This window comes from Melanerpes formicivorus, unplaced genomic scaffold, assembly GCF_026170545.1.
Source record: "Melanerpes formicivorus ecotype bairdi unplaced genomic scaffold, bMelFor1.0.p_v2 SCAF_4, whole genome shotgun sequence".
Taxonomy (NCBI): domain Eukaryota; kingdom Metazoa; phylum Chordata; class Aves; order Piciformes; family Picidae; genus Melanerpes; species Melanerpes formicivorus.
Genome location: NW_027142356.1, coordinates 833187 through 851159, shown reverse-complemented (window position 1 = coordinate 851159; position 17973 = coordinate 833187). Strand labels below are relative to the sequence as shown.

Genomic DNA, 17973 nt, shown 5'->3' with positions numbered 1-17973 from the left:
CCTGATCCAGTTGAGGATGTCCCTGCTGACTGCAGAAAGGTTGGACTGGATGACCTTTCAAGGTTCTTTCTGTCCCAGACCATTCTATGATACCCTCAGTAACCACAGCAGTGGCACTCGGAAGTTACAGATATCTTACCTGTGCTCCCTGCAAGGAAAACTACCATTACTTTTCAGTTGGGGGTGGGGGGTGGGGAAGCTAACTCTCATAAGGTGTCTGTGTAGCAGGACAACTGTATTGAGCTGACATGAGGTGTCTCAAAGGGTCCTGTATTTCAGGTCTTACAGCCTCCAGCTACAATCTTTCTTGAAGTATTTTGTTCTCAGACCAAACTTTGAGCTGTGAGCCCTGCAGAAAATGGCAGTCTCAGGAAATACCATCTGGTGTCCAGAAGGTGTAAATATCTGCGTGTCTTCTCCAAACATAATGCTTGGCAGAGATACATTACCCACAGGCACTCAAGACCACTTCTTGCCTGGCTGGTAAATCCCTCCTTAGCTATATAACAGTCATTCAAAAAAGAATATATCACTGAGGGGTTCTTGAGGGGAACTCTCTTCTACACTCCGGGTTTTAAGACTTTATTACACTCAGGTTAGCTCATTAGTGCCACTAACCAAAGGAGAATGGAGCCCAAACCCTGGAGGCAGTCTTTTGTCCCAGTGCGTTTCAGACTTCTTGTTTCTTCTTGCTCACCTGATTTCCACTAAGAGAGCTAAATAAATACCTTCTTATAGGGCTGTCTAGTAACACACAGCAGCTAAGCACTAACACCACCTGAATAATCAACACACAGCACTCTTAAAGTTATACAGCAGTAAATGTAGATGACACAGTAGCTCCATTGTTTTTCCTCCTTTCAAAGCCTGCATGAAGAGGCAGAGACTTCAAGACTTTTTCAAGACTTTTTCAAGGGGCACAGCAAGGTACATAAAGATGTGTTGAACATGGGCTATAAACACAGTGTTTATTCAACAAGAGCATGAAGTCAGAATCAATGACAGACAGAGAACAGGTTGGAAGAAAGGCAACTTCCCAGACTCAGATTATTTTTTGTCTTTCCATTTCATAGTAGTTAAATCTTAGGAGGAGAATTTCACAGCCACATCCCCACCCTGCTGGATGAAATGATGCAAATATCTCCTGTAAACCAGGTGCTGTGGATCTACTCAGCCTTGATGGCAGAGCCCTGTTCCTTGGGAAATGTGTGCACAGAGCTTCTGAGAACAAAGGAAAAGAGAGCTAGTAGATTCATAGAATACCAGGTTAGAAAGGACATCAAGCATCATGGATGATAGGGGAGTGAGGTGGTTGTGAACTGGTTGAAGGGAAGAAGTCAGAGAGTTGTGGTCAATTTACAGAGTCTAGTTGGAGGCCTGTATCTAGTGGAGACCCTCAGAGGTCAGTACTGGGACCAGTAATGTTCAATATATTCATCAATGACCTGGATGAGGGCACAGAGAGCACTGTCAGCAAGGTTGCTGATGGCACCAAACTGGGAGGAGTGGCTGACACAGGAGGGCTGTGCTGCCATTCAGCCAGACCTGCACAGGCTGAGAGCTGGGCGGGGGGAAATGGAATAAAATTTGACAAGGGCAAGGGAAGAGTCTTGCATCTGGGAAAGAACAACCTCATGGACCAGGATAGGCTGGGGACTGAGCTGCTGGAGAGCAGGGAAGGGGAAAAGGACCTGGGGGTCCTGGTGGATGGGAGGTTGACTATGAGCCAGCAATGTGCTCTCATGGCCAAAAAGGCCAACGGCATGCTGGGGTGGATTAGAAGGGCTGTGGTTAGTAGGCTGAAAAAGGTACTCCTATCCCTCTGCCCTAGTGAGGTTGCATATGGAATATTGTGTCCAGTTCTGGGCCCCTCAGTTCAAGAAGGACCTCAGGGAACTGCTTGACAGAGTCCAGAGCAGAGCCACAAAAATGCTGAAGGGAGTGGAACATCTTCCTTAGGAGGAGAGCCTGAGGGAGCTGAGGGCTCTGGAGCTTGGAGAGGAGGAGCCTGAGGGTGACCTCATTGCTGTTGATCAAGCTGTGCAGGGTGAGTGCCCAGAGGCTGGAGCCAGGCTCTGCTGGGGGATGCCCAATGCCAGCACAAGGGGCAGTGGTGGAGGCTGAGGCAGAGGAAGTTCCATGGAAATAGGAGGAAGAATTTTTTCCTTGTGAGGGTGACAGAGCCCTGGCACAGGCTGCCCAGGGGGGTTGTGGAGTCTCCCTCTCTGGAGATATTCCAACCCCACCTGGATGTGTTCCTGTGTGACCTGCAGGGGGATTGGACTGGATGAGTTTTTGAGGTCCCTTCCAGCCCCTAACATTCTGTGTCTGTGATCACCTAGTCCAACCTTTCAGGTTAAGAATACAGTTTAAATGAGTTTGCCCAGCACCATGTCAAGCTGAGCCTTGAATCCACCACCTCCCTTGGGAGCTTAGTGCAATGTCTTAATTCAAATGGTGAATTGTTTTTTCTGTTATCCAGCCTGAATGCCCCCTGTAGCAACTTGTACCCAGTACCCCTTGCCTTTACTATGGGACTCTTGGTACAAATGAAGCTCCTCATGAAAGTCACCCTTTATGTACTTGTACACGGTTAGAATCATGCAATCACAGAATGGTCTGGGTTGGAAAGGACCTCCGAAGTGCAGCCTCACCTTGAATACATCCAGGGATGGGGCCCCAACCACCTCCCTTGGCAACCTGTTCCAGTGTTCCACCAGCCTCATGGTGCAGAACTTGTTCCCTACATCCAATCTAAATCTGCTCTGCTCTAGTTTGAAGCCATTGTTGCTTGTCCTGTCCCTGCAGGCCTTTGCAAACAGTCTCTCTGCAGCCTTCTTGTAGCCCCTGCAGGTACTGGCAGGCTACTATTAGGTCTCCCTGGAGCCTTCTGTGTGTGTCAACTGGCACAAGAAGCTGTTGGAAGCTGTCATCATTGCTGACTATGGACAAGACTTCATTCTTCATCTAGATAGGTAAAGCCATGCTCTTAAAGATAAGTCACCCTGGCCAGCTAGCAATTACTATTGTGACTGTCATATCAATTTCCCCCCAACATCTGCAGCAAAACCTATAATCTGAGTATTGACCAGATGGAAAATGTATCCCTTGCTAAAGCTGTCCATGTGAATATCATGAGCTGCCAGGGAGACCTGCATTGACAGAGCCTGTAGAGCTGCAGGGAAAATGGCAGAGCTATTAGTACAGACCATATTTAGGATAGATCTGTACCTTATTACACCTCTGCCAGTGGTAACACTGCTGAGGACTCAACTTTTGCTACTGGTGCAACCACTTCCACTCCCACTCAGGGAATTAGCATTAAGAGTATGAATTGCAGATGCCAGGACACAGTAAGATATTAAATGATGAAGGAAATTCTTGGCTCACTCAAAGCAGAAAGGAAAGAATGTAAAGAGGGTGTTTTTCTGAAGTTTAATGTCAATTAGTAAAGCATAGTTGAGATCAATTGTGGAACTGAAATAGAATTAAACATTGCTATAATTAATTACTATTCTGGTGACTATTTACAACCTGGTCATGGCTAATAGCCAGTAAGACTGGTGGCCATTAGACAAAATGAGGTATAATTAGGTAATGTTAGACTATCTTAAGTACTGAGTGGCTGCCATGGGTCCCTTCTTAAAGGTGCCTGGCACTGCATTTCAGAATAATTTAAAACCAATAAAATGCTATGAGAATAAAGCACAGTGTAATGAGAAAGGCAAGGAGCAGGTTCTAAAGACTGGAGGAGACACTGCCTGGTAAACTGACCTTTCAGAAACACCCTTGCCTTCACTGATCTGCTCCATGAAAGACAAGATTATTTTTCATTACAGCTTATGAGAACAGATAGAAGTATTCACAATTAAAATTCACTCTCACTTCAGCCAGGTACAGTTTGCTATATGACAGACAATAACACTTGAGCTAAGCTTGTGTGACAAATACCAATCTGCTCTGCTGTATCTAAAATTCTTCATTCTGACTTTTTTCTATTATTTTTCCCCTTGATAAGGGGTGAATTAGACCCCACCAACCATTTATCTTTCAGTAAATCTGCCCCCAGAGAACAAATCCACCACACTCACAATTTGGATGCAAAAATGGAATTGCATTTACAAAACCCCCTTAAATCTAACAGTATAAATGCAACAAACCTGTACAAAATGCAGTCACAAATCTAGACACAGTTTTGCAGCTCCCAAAATTTCCCCTTCCACCTCCCTTACCCCCCCACTTAGGGAGAAAGGGCCCTAAGGAAGGCTCAGCCTCCCCCTCCCCCTTGGGCAAAGGTCCAAGGTCAGAAGGAAGAGAGCACAGCCTGAACCCCAGCAGTGGAGCAGCAAGATCCAGCAGCCCAGAGCCAGGAGGGCACAGAACAACTCTGCTGCAAGACAGAAGGTTTTCAGTACTCCAGAGGAATGATGTTAACCTATCTATTGCTATTATTCTTCAGACCAACTGGATTAGATGGACTTAGCATTACCACAATGCAAACTCTGAGGAGTCCACCCCTCTTGACCTGTCCCAAACCCCAGGGAAATTCTGTTTAGGACTAAATTTTAGTTGCAAACTCTAACAATAAGGCTCTAATTCTTCAAGAAATATTATACAGGAACAGAAGGATAAACTTCTGTTGAAAGGAATAGAATAGAATAGAATAGAATAGAATAGAATAGAATAGAATAGAATAGAATAGAATAGACCAGGTTGCAGGAGACCCTCAAGATCATTGCGTCCAACATATCAACTAATCCAACACCACCTAATCAACTAACCCATGGCACCAAGCACCCCATCAAGTCTCCTCCTGAACACCTCCAGTGATGGTGACTCCACCACTTCCTCAGACAGTCCATTCCAATGGGCAATCACTCTCTCTGTGTAGAACTTCTTCCTAACATCCAGCCTAAACCTCCCCTGGCACAGCTTGAGACTGTGTCCTCTGGTTCTGGTGCTGGCTGCCTGGGAGAAGAGACCAACCTCTGCCTGTCTACAACCTCCCTTCAGGTAGTTGTAGAGAGCAAGAAGGTCTCCCCTGAGCCTCCTCTTCTCCAGGCTAAGCAACCCCAGCTCCCTCAGCCTCTCCTCACAGGGCTGTGTTCCAAACCCCTCACCAACTTCGTTGCCCTTCTCTGGACACGATCCCCCCTACAGAACATTTTGTGAGCCATCCTACCAACAAAGCAGATGAGCTTTTGTGTTTTTTTTTTTTCTGTTTGTTTATTTGTTTGTTTGTTTTAAATAAATTTAACCACAGAAGACAGCAGATGACTGCAAGCTGGAATTTGGTATCAAAATAAGCACTACTAAAAAGAAATGCCTAGGAATGTTATGCCAAGAATCAGTTTAGAAAAGCTTTTCAAGAGTGCATACACGCACGTGTGCAAGTCTGCACACATGTCTGCACAGGATGCTTTGCACAGCTTCTGAAGACTGCCCCAGATGCTGCCTGCAAGACAGAAGGAAACTCCAAGTCAAACAAACAGCTGTACTTTAGGCAGCTGTGCAAGGTTGCTCTTTCTTCAAGCAACCCCAAACTCCGCTGCTGTTTCACTAGTAACCACAGCTCTGGAGTGCAGGTTGCTGAATGGCATTAAAGATATCTCTGCATTCGTGTTCTCAGGAGGGAATTCAGGATTAAACAGAGAAGAAATCCAACACACTGGAGCTGGCTGCACTTATTTCTTACTCAATTGTTTCCTGTTCCTTTTGCTAGGTATCACTGACACTTCTTTACAGGGTCTGTCTTGAAAAATAAAACATATCAAATCCATTAAAATGACCTTCTTGAAAGGACCCAGGTAGAGCACCTCTTGCTTTACTGGGAAAGACTCTCCTCCACATCTGTCTGACTATGGTCTCACATGATTGGGATCTTTCACAGCATGTGCAGTATGTTGCAAAATGGTAGCTGAGTTCAGTGCCACCAGAGCTGAGATGCAAGATGAAAGCATTCCTGTGGGAATCCTGCTTCCAATTTTCCTTAGATTAAATTCAAAATCTCAAAATGTTATTCAATAAGCTCAGGTTCTGCTTCATATTTATAGATCTCATGTCCTGTGGGATAAAAAATGACTGGCATCTGCTTTGGTGAAGTCAGATGTAATGAGAGTATGATGAGAGGATTTGCATTCCTTCTTTATGCAAGAATTCAGACTTTCTTGTGAAGAGGACTGACTAAATCCAGGAAAGGACAGTCTCTCTTTCTTGGTACAAAACCAGGTATGAGTGAGAGCAGGGGCTTGGTTTCATTTCACAGTCTAATATAAGAGCTCATTAGCTCAGAGATTTCAACTGTCCCAAAGACACAGCACTTACACTGCCCTGCTTCCTTACACCTGTGTTTCCAGAACCAGAGAATGCGTTCAGCTTCATTTCTACATCAAGGAGGTGTGTTGTAGTTTGGGCTGGGTGCCCTCTGCTGCAGGGGTGTTTCCTGTGTCCAGAAGTCCAGCCCAGTGGGTGGACACAGGACATTAGGTATTTCCTACCATGATTCCTGCACCACTATAAAGTCCACGGCGGGGTCTGGCACTTCCTCTTTCCTTCCTCTCCACCACCTGGTATCTGGGGGAGATGTCTCCTGGCCATGGGCCTGGCTAGGCCCAAGGCCATGGGGGGATGGGCAGTCTCAGATCTGGCCAGCTGAGACTAGCCTAGCAGTGGGGGGGTTGTCTTGAGTGCACCCTCAGGTGGGGATGGGATCTTTCTGGGTCTGTTTTGGGGTTTCTCTTGTCACTGTGCTTCTGGCTTTCTGCACACACTCACTGTTCTCTGTTTAAACTTTCCATCACTTTTGCAATCCGTTCATCTGGGTTGTTATTTCTGCCCATGGTGGGGAGGGGGCTTGCCCCAACCCATTACAAGGTGGAAAAGGCTATTATCGTGTTGCTGAGGGAAATGCATCATCCCCTCATCAGAAGCCAGTGTTACAGACTGACAGGATTCAGAGAGGTTTATGGCTTGTAAAACCAGTCACTCACAGCACTGCTGGAAAAATATTGCTCTCTCTTGGAGTGAGCCAGGGAGAAAAAAACAGAAACCTACATTTGATATTACTTTTATTTCTACTTAAAGGCATTGGCTGTGAGATGTATTTGACTTTTTCCCAGTCTGGTCTCCATTTTACTTGAATTCCAAATGAAAATGTTTCCCATTTCGAAAATTAACTGAAAATAAAAGATTAAATAATGCTTCCTGCCTTGCTTTTATTTTCTTTTTATCCCCAGTTTCTTCTAACACTTTCTATTATAAAATACAACAGAAGGAGATTTTTAATATGAAGAATACCTTCTTATTTTTATTAGAGCAACAATGACACTTCAAAGAAGTAATTTACAAACCCTTTTGAGCTACACAAGCACCCTTTTCTTTAAACATAAGTAAAGGCACTGTGATGTGTTTGTCTGAGTGCTCCTGATGCAAACAGAGCAGGGTTTGCTTACCACAGCTGAGAAGTCAAGCAGGAGATTTCATTGTGACTATTTCAAGTTAGAATTTCTTACTTCTTACACCTTTATCTCAGCTAAGAAGCCTCTTTCTTTGGATGCAGTGTATCTTAGGGGTTTCCCAGGCACGGGGAGAAACAACAACTACCAAATATGCTTTAAAATGCTCAGAAGATTTTTGAATGTGCATTTCCTGTGGCCTCCCCAAGGAAAAAAGACATAGCTCTGTACTCTGGTGGCACAGCATTGCTCAATCTCATCAAAATCTGATTGAGAGCTCCAGGTCTTGAGAACAAGAGGAATGGGAATCAGTGACAACAGATACCCATCTGTACCTCCACTGATGCAATCCCTCAGCAAGCACAGTCCTTAACCATCCTGCCAAGAGGAGTGAGGGAACGAGCTGGATGTCTGACAGGTGATGAACCGCAGGGCACAGCTCATGCATAGACATACAAAATATTGGGGGAAAAAACCCAGAGCCAACGTTTGTTATGGGCTTGCCCAGGTGTGAAGGGAGCTGCTACTTTCTACACTGGAGGCATGTGCAGGAGAGACACAACCTTTAAATCATTAAACTTCATTAGTTCTACTTTATCAGCTTTAATTCAGCATCACCACAAAGCAAGGGGGAAACACATCCCAAACTGCTAACTTTCTTCAGATGGTAGGCAAAAAATGCCTGGGGAAAGAAGACATTTTCAAGGGGATATTCCCCTGAGTGTAGCTCTGTTTATATTATGGCTCATATTTGAGGCAAAGGTTTAAAAATCCAACTGCCCTCTTCCTTTTCCCAGCAAACAACTGGTGAGGCAACCACTATGCCTGTGTGCACAGCACTACTCTGAGCACCTGGATGGCCCCAGGAGACCTCTTCCAAGAGTCAGGCTGTGTTTAAGGCCCTTCTGTGTCGCAGGGCTGGTGACCATGAAGCCAGGTGAAAACATAACACAAGGCCATTTGCTCCTTGCAGTGTAAAGCTTTTGAGGCTGCGGATCTTATCTCATAATTTGTTATTAAAATTAACTAAGATGAGAAGGCTTATGCTGGACTGATGTCAAAACCATGCTTTGACATGCTTTGGGGTAACGAAGCATGATTTCATTAAAATGTGGACTGTAATTGCAACACAGAGAGAAATCTGTTGATGAAAACTTACACAGAGGAATGGACACATTAAAATGTACCACAGGCAGATGAGGTGGATAAAAACACAATGTATAGATCAGGTCACCTCAAAATCAGTGCTGGTTTTTGCTAGGTCTTTTTTGAGAACTGCCTGGCATATACAGATACACACAGCAACATCTGCTGATATCAGAGCTCTCTGAAGAAAAGGAAGCAGCAATAACAGCATGTCACAGCAGAGCAGAAAACATGGCAAGCCAAACCCCACACACAGCATTGACTATGAAAGTAGTGAAATGTACCTTGAAAAACAACGGCTCCTCGGGAAGAGGGCTAACAGGGAGTGAGGTGGTGCTACTAGCTGGGCTCATGTCTGTGCTCTGAAAGAAAAGCACACAGGTGTTTGCATTTCCAGTCAAGCTCTGGGGACAGTGTTTTACAGTCTGGGAAAACAACCAAAAAATGAGGGAGGGGAAGGGAAGGGAAGGGAAGGGAAGGGAAGGGAAGGGAAGGGAAGGGAAGGGAAGGGAAGGGAAGGGAAGGGAAGGGAAATGGGAAAATGGGGGAGAAGAGGAGAGGAGAGGAGAGGAGAGGAGAGGAGAGGAGAGGAGAGGAGAGGAGAGGAGAGGAGAGGAGAGGAGAGGAGAGGAGAGGAGAGGAGAGGAGAGGAGAGGAGAGGAGAGGAGAGGAGAGGAGAGGAGAGGAGAGGAGAGGAGAGGAGAGGAGAGGAGAGGAGAGGAGAGGAGAGGAGAGGAGAGGAGAGGAGAGGAGAGGAGAGGAGAGGAGAGGAGAGGAGAGGAGAGGAGAGGAGAGGAGAGGAGAGGAGAGGAGAGGAGAGGAGAGGAGAGGAGAGGAGAGGAGAGGAGAGGAGAGGAGAGGAGAGGAGAGGAGAGGAGAGGAGAGGAGAGGAGAGGAGAGGAGAGGAGAGGAGAGGAGAGGAGAGGAGAGGAGAGGAGAAGAAAAAAGAAAAGGACAAAGAAAAGAAGAAAAAAAAAGAAAAAAAGAAAAGAGAGAAGAGAAGAGAAGAGAAGAGAAGAGAAGAGAAGAGAAGAGAAGAGAAGAGAAGAGAAGAGAAGAGAAGAGAAGAGAAGAGAAGAGAAGAGAAGAGAAGAGAAGAGAAGAGAAGAGAAGAGAAGAGAAGAGAAGAGAAGAGAAGAGAAGAGAAGAGAAGAGAAGAGAAGAGAAGAAAAAGAGAGAAGAAACGAAAAGAGAAGAAACGAAAAGAGAAGAAACGTAAAGAGAAGAAATGAGAAGAGATGAGAAGAGAAGAGAAGAGAAGAGAAGAGAAGAGAAGAGAAGAGAAGAGAAGAGAAGAGAAGAAAAGAAAAGAAAAAGAAAAGAAAAGAAAAGAAAAGAAAAGAAAAGAAAAGAAAAGAAAAGAAAAGAAAAGAAAAGAAAAGAAAAGAAAAGAAAAGAAAAGAAAAGAAAAGAAAAGAAAAGAAAAGAAAAGAAAAGAAAAGAAAAAGAGTTCAAAAATAACACTGAAATATTCAACAGACTCAGACTGACAAAGCAAATGCAATATGAAGTGTATTTACCTGTAGTTACTAAAAGTATTTCATTATTGCTTAAGTACTCTGCATTTTCTTTACTTCACATGAACTCTCCACTCAAAGACTGAAATGCATGCAGAACTATGCAAGCATACTGTGTCTACAAAAGAGTAACAACAGCCAGAGAACACAAAAATGTGTTCATGCAGAACAAGCAAGGATACAGTTATTTTTTAAAGTCGTTTGGTTTTAGATGGGTGGCCCAATAGCTAAGTTAGGATGCAAAATGAACAGGAAAGCAATAGATTGCAGGAAAGCATTTGGATCACAGTGTAAAAGAAAGATCACTGTCACACGAGTCAATATACCTCACAAACGAGCACTAACATAGGGAAAGAGCCATAAACAGCAACGGTGCTAATGAACAGAAGCTGGCACACCACAGCAGACCTGTCCAGTCAAAACACTTGAATGACTGATCCAACAGCTCACTCTTTTTTAATCAGTATTTCAGCAATCTGCTGGCTGGCATGGTCGCATTTACAGAGGCAACAGATATGAGGTGTGGGAACTTAATCACTGGAATGCTAAAAATAATACAAGAACAAAATCTGAACTAAAAATATACCTAAAAGACACCAAGGCTGATGCTGGTGAAAACTAGAATACCTGGGACTCCTTGGGTCCTTAACCCCTCAAATAACAAAATCCACCACCACCAATCACAGAATCACAGAACTAACCAGGCTGGAAGAGACCTTCGAGATCATCCAGTCCAACCCATCACCCAGCACCATCTAATCAACTCAACCATGGCACCAAGTACCTCATCCAGGCTGGTTTTAAACACCTCCAGGGACGGTGACTCCACCACCTCCCCAGGCAGCATAGTCCAATGGCCAATCTCTCTCACAGGGCTGTGCTCCAGACCCCTCCCCAGCTTTGTTGTCCTACTCTGGACACCTTCCAGCATCTCAACTTCTTTCCTAAACTTAGGAGCCCAGAACTGGACACAGGACTCAAGGTGTGGCCTAACCAGTGCTGAGCACAGGGCACAATGACCTCCCTGTTCCTGCTGGCCACACTGTTCCTGATACAGGCCAGGATGCCATTGGTCTTCTTGGCCACCTGGGCACACTGCTGGCTCATGTTCAGCTGCTTTCCACCAGTACCCCCCAGGTCCCTTTCTGCCTGGCTGCTCTCCAGGAACTCTGACCCCAGCCTGTGGCACTGCATGGAGTTGTTGTGGACAATGTGCAGAATCTGGCACTTAAGACTTGTTAAATCTCATGCCCCTGGACTCTTCCCAGCCTGTCAAGGTCCCTCTGCAGAGCCCTCCTACTCTCTAACAGATCAAGTCCTGCCCCCAGCTTGGTGTCATCTGCAAACTTAGTACTGGTGGACTCTATCTCCTTGTCCAGATCATCAATAAAGATATTGAACAAGTCACTGATCCACTAGTGACTGGCCAGCAACTGGATGTGGCACCATTCACCATCAATCTCTGGTGAAACAGAAAGGAAGTGCTGGAGAATACAAAAACACAAGTTTGCATAGCCTAAAAAACACAAAAACCACAAGTTTGCACCCCTTTTCACACAGGGGCACTGCAATGCAGAATGCTTTAATGAATTCAGCTTAAGCAAGTAACTAATTAGACATCTGGTTTCACATCCCTGTGAATCATAGCCTGTTTGATAAGCCCAAATCCTGCTCCACCCACCAAGTTCTAACAGTTCGTTCATCACAAGATTTTTATGCAGAGATACCCTGTTTTACTCAACCAACTGGTACAGGATGGAAACTGAAATGGAATTTGGGCATGCAATCCTTATGTCCAATCTGAATACGGGGTACGGACCTCAGAGTCAACACCTCTGAGAAAATCACTTTGTTGAACGAGATCCTTACCAGTTACACCACACTCGAAACAAAAGACAATAGTTTCTTGCTAAACAGAAGGGATGCAACCAAGGGAGAAAGAAGGGAGGCATGGCAGTTATTTCCTGAGAGAAAGAAAGCCTCAACAACTGAGAAGCTGTTGAAGAATAAGGGAGATTACAACACATCAGAAAGCCAATATCCATGTTGAATCCATTGCTCTGTTATCCAGAAACACCAGTTTTAACAAAGACTTCTGTACTGGGATCATCAAGGAAGCTGGCTGATAAACTTTACTAAAAGGAAGTGAAGTCTTAGATTAAACTCATAAAGACTTCCTCTTTGAGAATGTTCTGCCTCCAAAGCCAACAACCCAGCTGAGGACAACTTCTCTTTGAAACAACTTGAGAGGGAAAAAAGATCAGGTTGCTGCTTTCCAAACCAAAACAAGTGCCCTAATTTGCAACCAGAAGCATGCAGGAAGGCAGTCCAATCTTCTAAGCACTGAAACAGTTGCAGTGTGCAGATCTGCAAAGCAGAGCGGTACCTGCACACTACACCAGCTGCTCTTCTTCAGTGTTCTTCAGCGCTACCTGGAATCTAAGGTCAAACAGCCCTGGGGATGCCAAAGTAAGGTCAAACAGCCCTGAAGATGCCAAAGTTGCTTTGACAAAACATCTCAGGGCCCATCTGCACAATAACCTCAGAAAAAAATTGCTCTTCCATGATAGCTGGACATGAGGCAGCCCTGGCAGAATAAGTGTGAGGTTCTTGCACTTCTAGGTCTGGATGCCATGTGGCTGTGGCACCATGCCTGAGCTGCTGCAGAGAGGTAGGGTATGTTTGTAGGGGCACTGTAACTACATAGTTTCTGGAATGCAAATGGTTTGAGTCTGGCTAGAGAGGAGCACTGGCAGAAAAGTCTGTGTCTGAATCCAGCTGTCCACTTTACACATCTCCTCCAATAGCTTTGGTGTCCCCTCCAATGGCTTTAGTAATTTTCCTCTCTCAGAAATGCAGAGCAGCTTCTCTGCCAGTCTAAGTTAATTAAATGCAGTGGATCTAACAAAGTTTATTACAGTGGAGAATTAAGTGAGCCAGTACCAAAAGTGTTTTTTCTCAAGCTATTAAAAAAAAACAACAAACCAACTTTCCAGACTAATCACTGCTTTGAGAGCTATTGCCAGCCTGCCCTCCTGAGGGGACATATTAACAATCTCAGACAACATCACACCTCCCACCTAAATTTACCATCCACAGGGTATTTGTCATGATCATGCTTTGCAGGCTGAAGCTCCATATACAGCTAAAAAAACCCACCCGAGTCAGTGCAAGGAATTCACCCAAGCATAACCTTTTATTAGTTACCTAAACCAATCCTCATTGCAAACAGCCACTTTGGGTCTGTCTGAAGGCTGGCAGATTTTAGTTATCATTTAACCAGAAGATCCTACAGCATTAAGGTCTTATCACACCTTTAAACTGGTAGATGCTAAACATCATTTGCACCATAATTATCCATAAGAGACAATACTAAGTAAGCTGGGCTAGCTCCTACTTTGCAGCACTTTGCCTTGCAACTGTAACATTTTAAAATAGATTTTTTGCCACACAGTGATGACAGATTTGGGTTTTGTTAAACTGAGCCTTCTCCTTGTGTTGCTGAAAACCTCTGGAGGGCAGAGCATTTCAAAAGCTTAAATCATCTAAGCTCCCATGTAAAAATGACTGAACCCCTAGCAATTCAAGTGCGTCTCAGAACAACAGCTTAGATAATGCCATCTCACCCATCTCGAAACCAACTCTGTAAGCTTTCACTTCAGTGCTTTCAGGTCATCATTTTTTAATTTGAAGCTGGCAGCCTAGCAGATGGATAGTATTAGAATTTCCATGGACTCACAGAATTGTCAGGGTTGGGAGGAACCTCAAGGATCATCCAGTCCCAACCCCCCTGCCATGGGCAGGGACACCTCACACTACAGCAGGTTGCTCACAGCCACATCCAGCCTGGCTGCAAAAACCTCCAGGGATGAGGCTGCCACCATCTCCCTGGGCAGCCTGTGCCAGGCTCTCACCACCCTCATGGGGAAGAAATTCTTCCTAACATCCAGTCTGAATCTACCCACTTCTACTTTTGCTCCCTTCCCCCCAGTCCTATCACTCCCTGACAAGTCCCTCCTCAGCTTTCTTGTAGTCCCCTTCAGATACTGGAAGGCCACAAGAAGGTCTCCTTGGAGCCTTCTCTTCTCCAGACTGAACAGCCCCAACTCTCTCAGTCTGTCTCCAGAGCAGAGCAGCTCCAGCCCTCTGCTCATCCTCTCTGGACACCTTCCAGCACCTCCAGATCCTTCCTGTAATAGGGGCTCCAGACAATCCTACGATTCGTGATTCATTAAGAAACTGGATGGGCACCACAGAGTCACTGCTAGGCCATGCTGATCAGAGAATCACAGAATGCTAGGGGTTGAAGGGACCTCCAGAGATCATTGAGTCCAACCCTCCTACAAAGCAGGAGCACTTAAGGAAGCTGACACAGGAATGTATCCAGGTGGGTTCCTTGGAGAGCAATGCCAGAAATGTTTTGTTTTCTTCCACTTGAATAGAACTGCCTCAAACCAGATGCTTTTTTTAAACCTGCACACTGATGTAAGTTGTCTAGCAGCAGATTAGAGAATGTAGTCAGAGTCCTTCCAGCAACACAGAAGATCAAGTACACAATCAATGCACATAGCTAAAGCCATGCTCCCCTGAAAGCAATTGTCATCTTCCAGTCTATTCTTTGAACAAGAACAGATTAACCTCACCTCATAAACCAACAATTTTCTTGCTACAGACTCTTGTCTTTAATCAGATCTTCTCTAGGCAGAAACCTGTGTATCCAACTTTGTTAATTGTGCCATAAACCATGGACAATCCACTGTATCTCACCCACTGTCTGCAGCCAATTTCATTTGCTACAACTGCTTCTCGACAAGGGTAAACTGCCATGAAATTTGGCAGCCACTGGCTTCTCTGGAGATCAGTGTCACAATTTATTGATCTCAGAAGTTAATACTATGAAAACCTTCTGTGGATATTAGAGCTAGAGATCAAATAAATCTTTATGATCACTAAAGAAAAGACAATCTGTGCACAATATAGCTATTTCTATGCAGTAGTGTATGACTGTTGAACCAACTGTTTGAGTTGTATCCTGAGTGATGCCACCAAGTATCATTTTATAACCTAGAAGTTGAGTAAAACTAGGAAACTAAACCAGTGCAGTCAGCAAGCTCAGAAGTGACATTTGGATATATTGATATATTGAGGGTAATCAAAGACCTGCAGGTGGATTTATTAATGGGTCTGCACAACATCTTTATGAAATAGTGTGCTTAAATATTATTATCCAGTGCACAATGCTTCCCTACACACTCTCACAGCCTCTGTATTATTTAATATTATTATATATTATTTAGTGTCTATATTATTAACAGGCTCACAGGGGTTGGAAGGGACCTCCAGAGATCTTCCAGTCCAACCCCCCTGCCAGAGCAGGACCAGAGAATCCAGCACAGGTCACACAGGAACACATCCAGACAAGGATGGAAAGGCTCTCGGCAAGGAGACTTCACAACCTCTCTGGGCAGCCTGCTCCAGAGCTCTGGGACACTCACAGTGAAGAAGTTCTTCCTCATGTTGAGGTGGAACCTCCTGCGCTGCAGTTTCCATCCATTGCCCCTTGTTCTATCCCAGGGTGCAACTGAGTAGAGGCTGTCCCTGTCCCTTGTTTCCTGACCCCCAGCCCTCAGATACTGACAGTCATTGATCAGATCCCCTCTCAGTCTTCTCCTCTCCAGATTAAAGAGCCCCAGGGCGCTCAGCCTCTCCTCACCAGGCAGTGCTGCAGTCTCTTCAGCATCCTTGTAGCCCTCCCTTGGACTGTCTCCAGCAGATCCCTGTCCCTCCTGAGCTGGGGAGCCCAGACCTGGATGCAACATTGCAGGTGAGGTCTCAGCAGGGCAGAGTAGAGGGGGAGAAGACCCTCTCTGGCTCTGCTGGACACACTCCTCTGAATGCACCCCAGGATCCCATTGGCCTTCCTGGCCACCAGGGCACATTGCTGTCCCACACAGAACTTGGTGTCCCCCAGCACTCCCAAGGCCTTCTCCACAGGGCTGCTCTCCATCAGATCACCTCCTAACCTGTACCGGTGCAGTGTATTACTCCTTCCCAGATGCGGGACTCTGCACTCATCCTCGTGGAACCTCATTAGGTTCCTCTCTGCCTAATTAAACGTTATTTAATGTAATTAATAAATGAGGTGGTTTTGTTGATCCATACACTTTCTGCAAATACAACTGCTATGAACAATTGAGCCAGAGAAATACAAATTAGTTCTAGAAGAAAAAGCAGCAGGCACATGAAATGAGCTTTCATTTCCCACCTTCCACCAGTTTGCACTCATTCTCCCCAACATTCTCAATCTTACTTACTGAGAATATACTTGCCTCCTTAAAATGCGTTTAGATCTGTTTTTTAACACCTCTGACTATTATCCTGGTGGCTATTTATCAATCCATTTCACGTGTCTTCTATTCATAAGCGCATATATAATCACTTTTCTTAATTACTGCTACTTGCAATTACTATCTGAAACATTTTAATGTTACATTCAGGCATTTGCCTGCTCCACTGTCTAGAGTTTACTGGTCCCATAGCTTAGAAGCCTGTGCAGATCTTGCATCTGGCCTGAGCTTTCACAGCTCCCATTGCAGGGCTGAACCACAAACTGCAGCTGCCACAGCTTCTTGTCTACCTCTTTTAACACCAGCAGGTGAGCTGTGGACAGCCAAGGCAAGCTTTTCATGGTTCAGTTACCAACTGATTGTCGACCAGCACTTAGTATAGGGCTAGACAGAGCAGCCTCCGTTCCTCTCACAATGCAAACAAAGCTAATCACCTGAGCTGGGAAATGGCAGTGGGGAAATGTCATCTCAATTCATTTAAGATGCTGCTCTGTCCCTTAACAGCATTTGCATGTCCAGTAGCATTTGTTTTAGAGACTGAGTTCACAGGAACTCTGAGCAAACACCTGGTCCCAGCCTCCTTTCAGGAGGAATCTCACCCAACATCCTTTACATGGCACCTGGTGCCAGGCAAGGTGAAGAGACCAGGCCAGCATGGTCAGAACCCCCCTGTGCCAAAATTAAAGCTACTGACACAGCGATGGCAATACGGAGACAGCATGAGAACACACCTGGCACAAGTCTGAATGAGGACAATGGTTCATAATACTAATGAACCACATCTTTTACATCAGAACATAATGGGGCTCCAGTTTGATATTAGGTCATAGACTGGGCTTGATGATCTCTATTCCAGCCTCAATAATTCTGTGATTCTGTGCCTTTCAGTCATAATTTGCTGTTCAATCGTCCAGTTGCTCTCTACCTTTGTTTTACCCTGTAAGCATCCAAAAGAACATTGCCAGACTTTCACACCGGTGTGTTAGTGGGAAGCTCTGATTTATTTTCCTGTGCTTCTCAAAAGGATTCAGATGCCTTCAATTGCTATGCATTTCACTGAGATTGTAACAAGCCACTTTGCACTTTCTAAATGTTGTGACTGCAATTATTCTCACTTCTTCATCAGTTCTCAGAAGGGTTTTTACAATTTCAGTCTGCAACCACTTCTGACAGGGTATTTTAACTTATTTAGATGCAGAGGCGTCATTCTCAAAGCTGTCTTGACTTCCCCAATAACAGCTCAGAGGAGACATTCTGAACATCTCTGTATGTCTGCTGCTAAATCAAGGAAGACAGACTTATTTATTTTTTTTCCTCACTGCAAGTAAAGAAGCAAATGACATTTAACAATCTGAAACACACGTTCCCTGGCTGCAGCACTTCTTCTGTGTGATGTTAGAAACAAAAGGCAAACATTTAGCAAGCCTTGCCATATCATTTGCTTCACAGTGGTTTTAAGAGTCACATTTTTTATTGCCTTCAGCGAGTTGGATCCCTTTGCATAATACA

General features: G+C 44.9%; 1 protein-coding gene across 4 annotated transcripts in view; it reads right to left on the bottom strand.

Moving 5' to 3' along the window:
- CCSER1 (coiled-coil serine rich protein 1) overlaps window positions 1–17973 on the bottom strand; it is a 556842-nt gene that overhangs the window by 137057 nt on the left and 401812 nt on the right. For 3 of the 4 annotated variants that reach the window (XM_068136762.1, XM_068136763.1, XM_068136764.1), the window contains one exon: window positions 8885–8962. The exons of the other annotated variant lie outside the window; for it this stretch is intronic. In XM_068136762.1, the coding sequence (XP_067992863.1) occupies window positions 8885–8962 (78 nt within the window). The remainder of the gene's footprint in view (window positions 1–8884; window positions 8963–17973) is intronic. 4 annotated transcript variants of the gene reach the window in all.